Source organism: Gekko japonicus, unplaced genomic scaffold (assembly GCF_001447785.1).
Source record: "Gekko japonicus isolate JY-2015 unplaced genomic scaffold, Gekko_japonicus_V1.1 scaffold386, whole genome shotgun sequence".
Classification (NCBI taxonomy): Eukaryota; Metazoa; Chordata; class Lepidosauria; order Squamata; family Gekkonidae; genus Gekko; species Gekko japonicus.
The window spans coordinates 1366558-1373616 of record NW_015163100.1 but is presented as its reverse complement, the minus strand read 5'-3'; the positions used below and the strand labels follow the sequence as shown (position 1 = coordinate 1373616).

The following is a 7059-nucleotide window of genomic DNA, read 5'->3' as shown; positions in this document are numbered from 1 at the left end:
GAGCCCTGCGCCTCTCCGGGGGGGGGGGGAGGCAAGGGCGGTGGGGTTGCTGCTGCTGCTGCTGCTGGTGGTCAGCAAGAGTGGAACACAACACAGCTGGCAGCGGTCAGAGGCCTGGGAGGCACCCTCAGGGCCGCCAACTCCAAGCTGCTGCTGGGGACAGGCCCTCCCTCGGCCAAGGGCAGGGGAGAGGGAGACAAGGGGGTGGCTTTCTGCAGTCCTCGTTCAGCCCAGCCCAGCCCAAGGCCTGCTGCCCGCCTCACCCCGGGGGCTTGCTCCCCTCCGAGAGCGCCCGGCTGGCGTTGGCCTTCCGCTGCCCAAGGTGCCCCCGCCCCCTCACTCCTGCCCGAAGCCCTCTGTCTCCTCGATGGCGTAGAGGAGCTTCTCTTTCAGCTGCTCCATGCTCTTGTAGGGAGGCAGGTCCAGGCGGTTGAAGCTGCGGGGGGTGCAGGGGCAAGCGGTGAGCATGGAGCACAGGGTCTCCCCGGCCCTCCCCCCCCGCCCCACGCCACCCTCCAGGGGACGGGCCCACTCACCACGTGTGGCTCCGGGGCAGCCACGTCTCCTTGCCCACTTTGTCAATGCAAAACTTCTGAGGCCCGTTGCTACCTGCCGGGAGAGAGGGGACACTGCCACCCTTCGCCCAGGGAGCGGCACCACGCCAGGCCGCAGCGCTGCAAGTTGTGACCTTGTGGGCTCCCCCCCTCCCCCCCAGAAAGGGAGCGAGGAGGAGAGCTCAGGAGCAGGCCCCAAACTAGCTCTGAGGTGTATTGCGGACTCCTCGTGGGCAAGGCAGCCACCCCCCCCCACAAAACTCCTCTGGACACAGCTGGCACATCGGGGCACCCAGCACACCTCCGCCGCCCCCGGGCCCTTCGGCGCTCAGGGAAGCCCAAGACCGGGAGGAAGGAGGAGAGCTCCGGAGGAAGGGCCCCCGAGGCTGGAGGAAGCAGCTCCCCAGCTCTGTCAGAGCGCTCAGCGATTTGTGGCCGGGGGGGGGGCACACGTACCAATGAGCTCAGCAAACCCGCCCACGGGCAGGCGGCAGGTCCCCGTCACAAACTGCAGCAGCCGGATCCTCTGCTCGTTGTCCATCTCCTTGACCACCTGCAACCCACACAAGAGCCGGGAGGCGTCAGGCTGGGGAGCCGAGGAGGGCTCCGGCCTCCTCCCGAGAGGGACGCGCTGAGCGGCCGTCGAGTCCCGGGCAGGGGCCGTGTCTTGGGCCAGCTCTGGGGGCCTCTTGCCTTCCTGACTCCTGTCCCACGTGCCTGGCCCACAGCCCCTGCCCAGTGGCACGAGAGGGTCCCTCCGCCCAATCCCACGCGGGGGCCCAGCCAAGGGAGACTGACCTGCCAGAACCACTGGACCTGCTTGCTGTTCTTGGTGTAGTGCCGGTAGATGGCGTTCTTCTGCCAGTCGCTCAAGTCGATCTCCTGCATGCCGCACAGCATCAGCTGCAGCAGGAGACAGGAGGAGGAGGCCAGGCCTGAGACCCCCGGGGAGGGGCCGGGGAGTGGGCAGCACAGCCGGAAGAGGGGGCTCCGTCGCCCGACAGCAGAGGGCAGCGGCTGCTGACATCTCCCAAGTCATTCCTGCCCATCCCTCTCAAAACAGTCAGCAGCTTTTCCCGTCCTAATGAGAACGCCACCTCTACCGAGGAGGCATGCGGAGGCGGCGGAGTCGCTGGCACGTGCCCAGAACGGTAGCCCACCGAGGGGCCCCTCCCCGCCGTTCTTGGCTCTGGGCCAGGAGGGGAGGCCCCCGCTCCCCAGGCCCCGGGGGTGGGGCTGACCTCCAGCTCCTTCTCGTCAAAGTAGCGCAGCCACTCCAGCGGGGCCACCTCGTTGAAGCCGTCCAGGAAGGCCTTGGTCTGCTCCTCCACACCCCGGGTGAACCGCCAGTCCGTCAGCAGCCTGCAGGGACGAGACCTGCCAACGGTGAGCCCTCCAGGCCAGCCCCAGAAGCGGCTTCGGGAGGGGCTCCGGACCCAGCCTTGCGGGAAGAGGAGGCCTGCCAGCAGCCCCAGAGGCAAGCCCCTCCACTACCCTCCCGTTTCATGGGCAGGGAACGGAGTCTCACGCATAGACTTGCCCAAGGCCAAGCGGCACGAGTAGGAGGGGGGAGGCGTCCTGGGGAGGCCACCTTGGAAGGGAAGCAGCTGCTCAGGCACACACAGCAGGGGGCGCCCCACTCACATGATGTACTCCTCCTTGTTCTCCTCGGTGACCCGGATGCTCTCCCCGCCCGCCTTCAGCTCGTGGGTGGTCACCTTGCCCAGGATCTCCATGTCTTGGATGAAGTAGAGCTCCAGGCCACACTCCTCCAGGTTGTTCTCTCTGCATTTCCGCGGGGGGGGGGGGGGGGGGGGGGAGAGGCAGGGGGAAGGACACCCCACGCGGGACATCAGACAGGAGGCCGCGGGCTCCGAGGCAGCCCGACTGTGCCCCGGGTGCAAACGAGGCCAGGGTGCCTGCGGCCACATTTCCTGCGGCTTCGCTGCCCTCCCAGAAGCCTCCTGGGCACCATCACCACCACCCCCGACCCCCTCAAGAAAAATGCCGGCCGGCCAACTGCATAGTCCTCCACCAGAAGCAACCTCAGTCGGCCCTGGGCAGGTGGGTTCCCCGGGCAGCCCTTTGTCCTTCACCATAAATGGCAACATTCAGAGACGGGGGCCCTCCAGGCAGTGTTCCCTCTAAGCTGAGTGAGTGTGAGCCAGCTCACAGTTCTTTAGCCTCTGGCTCACACCTTTCTGTCTCAGCCCAGGAAGGGATGGGGCTCCAGAGCAAACTGATTTATGCAGCAGCCAAACCGCTCGCTCACAACTTTCATGCCGGCAGCTCACAAAGTAGAACTGCTGCTCACCAGACCCCCCCCAGCTTAGAGGGAGCGTTGCCTCCAGGGTCCGCTGTTCCTCCCCCGTCGCCCCTCCCCTGCTGTGGCATCTGGGGCACCCTGGTGCCAACCCTGGGGGCTCTTTATGCCCTGCCAGACAAGAAGCAGCTGAAGCCCTCCCACACACTGTGGGTGCCAGTCTGCGGAGAAGCCGCCGAAAGCCTGCCGGGCCCCAGGAAGTGCCCAGGATGGCCTGTGGGAAGAAGCAGCCCCTCCCGGCTTCTCCTTCCTTTGCTGGGGGTGTCCAAACAAGCCGCCCCCCTCCGGGGAGCCACCTCCCCACACGGCCTCAGAGCCGCGTTTGTTCCCAGCAGCCCTCGGCGGCCACAGGCCTGCCCCCCCCAGCCAGGAGAAGCCGCCGAAAGCCTGCCGGGCCCCAGGAAGTGCCCAGGATGGCCTGTGGGAAGAAGCAGCCCCTCCCGGCTTCTCCTTCCTTTGCTGGGGGTGTCCAAACAAGCCGCCCCCCTCCGGGGAGCCACCTCCCCACACGGCCTCAGAGCCGCGTTTGTTCCCAGCAGCCCTCGGCGGCCACAGGCCTGCCCGCCCGAGCCAAGAAAAACGCAGACGGCTGCATGCGTCTGGATCGGCCCAGCCAGGCGGTGAGTAATAGTCTGGGGTTTGGGTGGGAGGGGGAGCACGGGAGGCTTGGGGGGGGGAGACTCTGGCGGGGAGGGAAAATCTCCTTTGTGGGAAGACTTCCCAGCCCCCCAGCCCCCACCCCGGGCGCAGGAGGCACCATGCGGGGTGCTGCCCGTCCTGCTGAGCGCTTCCGTCTCCAAAGCCACAGCCTCCCTGGGGCCGGGCCGTGTGTGTGTGGGGGGGGGAGGGGACTGCAGCCCCATCCAGCCTCCTTCCAAAGAGAAGCATTCAGCGGTGGGGGGAGAGCCAAGGCCCCCGGGAGGCTTTGGGGAAACACAGCAGCTCTTCCAAGCAACATTTCGGCGTGGAAGGACCACCGAGGGGCCTCCGTCTGCCAGCCAAGGAGGGACTGGGGTTGAGTTGCCGGACGGAGGAGGGGGGTGAGCCATTGTCCAGCCCCTGCCAAGAGCTGGTTCGGGTGGAGTGGTGCTGAGCAGGGCACGGCTGCCCAGCACCGGCAACTGGCTGCTCCCTCCAGTGCTGGGATGAGACGGGGCTAGGAGCCCCGTGGGAGGAAGGCCCTGGGGCAGAGGCCGCAAAGGGCACAAGGAGGGACTGGAAGAAGAATGGCAGGATCCTCCCCCCCCCCAACCCTCCAAACGCTGCCTGAGCTTGGAACATCTCTGAGAGCAAACCGTTGATGCCCACTTCACAACGGCCATTCCTGGGCCCAGCTGGCATCCTGAGTCACGTGCAGGAGAACAGAAGAACATGAGAGAAGCCCATGCTGGATCAGGCCAATGGCCCCTCCAGTCCAACACTCTGCTTGTCACACGCTGGCCAGAAATCCCTCCCCCCCTCAGCCCCCTTCAGACTGGAGGTGGTACCCCAGGGCAAGCTTCACACACACACACACCCACACACACACACCCCGGAGCTCACCATGGCGATGAAGCGGCCGATGAAGCGGAAGTAGGTGAGGTGGTCCGGGTTGATGGAGGAGGCCGGATTGATCTGCAGGCAGTAGTTGTTCTTGCCGGCGTACTCAAAGAGGCAGTACATGGGGTTGAGCACCTCGTGGGACAGGAGGAAGAACCACTCCCTGCGAGGGGGGGGAAAGCCGGGGAGGGTGCCCCCGAGCACGGGCCGTGAGCGTGACAGGAGAGCTCGGCTTGGGTGCCTCCCTTAACAAACAGGGAGGGGAGGGAGGGAGCCCCAAGGAGCTGCCCTTTGTTGGGGCCCCCATGCCCCCCCCTTCTCTCGACACACCCCGTGTCGCACGTGCACACAGCCCCACGTAACCTCTCAGCCTCCCCCCCCCCGCCCACTTCTCTTGACACGTCCCGTCATCCACGCAGGAAGGCCCGGCATCCCGTCCGTGGTTCTACCCTGTGGTAGAACAGCCTGACGTCACCTACCATAGGGTAAAACCACTGGCAGGACACAGAGAGAGAGAGAGAGGTGCTTGGGGCTCCGGTCCCACGGCAGCAGAAGATGCTGGGGCTTGCTGAGCCAGGTGGGGCACCTGCCCCCCAGCCCCTCTCCAGCCCCCCTCACCTGGCGATGCCGCCATAATCCAGGCCCTCCTCCCCACGCATGATGATGTACAGCCGGCGACGCAGGTCGTAGGGCTTCATGTTCATGATCTGGAGGGGTGGCCAGAGAAGAGCAAAGGGCTGCCGGCCGGCTCAGAGGCACCGAACCCTCCCCCTCCCTCCACCGGCCTCCCCGCCCGAGACCTCACCTGCTGGAAGGAGTCTTCAAAGAGAGTCTGCCGCGAGACACTGATCTTGACGTGGCTGGGCAGCGCATTGGACTGCAAAGGAAGCACCGGCTGTGGCAGACCCGAACTCAGCCCTCCCCGCAGCAGCCCCCTCCCCCGCAACCCCCTCCGTCGAGCTCAGCGCCCAGGCCAACAAACGGCACAGAGGCCAAAGCCTTCCCCCGATGCCGCCTCCTAACGTGGACTGCCTCTGCGTGGGAAGGGTTCCCTTCACGAGACCTGTCCAACCCCCCCTTAAAGCCAGCGACACTCGTGGCCACCACTGTGTTCACCGGCAGGGAATTCCATATTTTAATCATTCATTAAGAAGTGTTTCCCCTTTTGTCTGGCCTGTACCTCCTGCCCATCAACTTCACGGGGTGCCCCTGAGTGTTGGCACTACGGGAGAAGGGGAACTACGCGCTCTCTCCGTGCCGTCTCTCTACCACAGACGTGTGATTTTATAAACCTGTATTATGTCCCTCCCCCCTTTAATTGCCTCCTTTCTGGACTGCAAAGTCCCAGACTCGGTGCTGCAACCCCCCCACCCCCACCCCCATCATGACCACTTACATGACAAAGGAAGCGAAACTGGTGCCCAGTGTTGGGAAGGGCAGAAGAGGGCCGTGCACAGAGGAGACACACCCAGAGGTCCAGCAAGCCCTTCAGGCTGCATTTTCAGTTCCTGGCTGGAGGGAAATGCCTTCCTCTCCCGAGATCCAAGTTTGCCACAACTCTCCAGGCCCCTCCGGCATCCCCCAGCCCCTGGCTAGACATCGGGAGGGTCTCCAGAAGCCCCCGCCCCACAGCTCCCTGGCCCTGCCAAAGAAGGCCCTGGTGCGCATTGTGAGAGCCGCGCAGGATGCCTGCACTGCAGGGCTGGCCAAGGAAGCCGGCTTGAATTGGGGCAGAGGGCCCAGGGGGCTTACCCAGACTCGAATCCAGGACGGGGGTCTTTGAAGGTGGTCGTGCGAGTGTTGTGGTCCACAAAGTAGCAGACTCCTTCGCTGGTATATTTCATCTCCCAGCCGGGTGGCAGCGCCGGTTCCTGGATCATCCTGCCGGGAAAAGACAGAGGGCTAATCCCGGGATCGTACCTGGGGCCCTCACCCCGCTTGCCTTCCTGCTCTGCAACTCCCCCCATCCCACCCCAAAGCACTGGCTTCCCGGCATCCCCACATCTTGCTGGCTGCGTGTCCTCCGAGAGACCTGGAGCAGGAGGGAGGCAGCGAGTCCCAGCAGAACTCTCCCCCTGCCTCCTGAGACCACCAACCAGGAGCCCTGCGCCCAGCCAGCCCACCTACCCCTGCGTGCGGGGGTCCTCCCATTGTGTGGTACGAGTGTTGTGGTTCACATAGTAGACTCGCCCGTTGTCCTGTCTCTTTTCTAGAAGGAGAGAGAAAGAAAGAAGGAAGGCGCCCTCAGCCCCCAATGCAAAGCTGCCGCAACTGGGCAAGCGGTGGGCTCCCAGGATGGCGCTGGTTTGGGGAGGGTTCAGGCATGCTCACAGACACCCCCCCCCCAACAGCAGCAGCACAAGCTCCCTCACCACATCCTACTCTCGCCCTCTGCACCCACACTATGCAGCCCGTCCCTCCTTTACCGAGACGACTACGGCCCCAATCCCAGAGAGGGGAGAGGCTGTGCTTACAGCCAAAATTTGCACCATACACCTTCATTGTGCAAGCTCACTAGCAGACCTCCCCCCCCCAGACTGTTCCTCCCTCCCCTCAGTCATTCAGCTCTGCCCCATAAAAAAGGGGGAGAGAGGAAGCCTTCCACTGAATCAGCCCCCCCCCCCCCCCCCCCCCCCCCCCGGC

General features: G+C 65.0%; 1 protein-coding gene across 1 annotated transcript in view; it reads right to left on the bottom strand.

Annotated features, from left to right (window-relative positions):
* Positions 1 to 25: 25 nt before the first annotated feature.
* The window catches only part of WWP2 (WW domain containing E3 ubiquitin protein ligase 2), a 25065-nt gene continuing 18031 nt past the window's right edge, over positions 26 to 7059 (bottom strand). The window contains exons 12-24 of the mRNA XM_015406701.1: positions 6544 to 6625; positions 6169 to 6297; positions 5813 to 5909; positions 5222 to 5293; positions 5035 to 5123; positions 4420 to 4579; positions 3388 to 3509; positions 2199 to 2339; positions 1796 to 1916; positions 1353 to 1457; positions 1011 to 1107; positions 537 to 609; positions 26 to 436 (exon numbers count right to left, since the gene is read on the bottom strand). Of these exons, the coding sequence (XP_015262187.1) occupies positions 337 to 436; positions 537 to 609; positions 1011 to 1107; positions 1353 to 1457; positions 1796 to 1916; positions 2199 to 2339; positions 3388 to 3509; positions 4420 to 4579; positions 5035 to 5123; positions 5222 to 5293; positions 5813 to 5909; positions 6169 to 6297; positions 6544 to 6625 (1388 nt within the window). The 3' untranslated portion in view covers positions 26 to 336. The remainder of the gene's footprint in view (positions 437 to 536; positions 610 to 1010; positions 1108 to 1352; positions 1458 to 1795; positions 1917 to 2198; positions 2340 to 3387; positions 3510 to 4419; positions 4580 to 5034; positions 5124 to 5221; positions 5294 to 5812; positions 5910 to 6168; positions 6298 to 6543; positions 6626 to 7059) is intronic.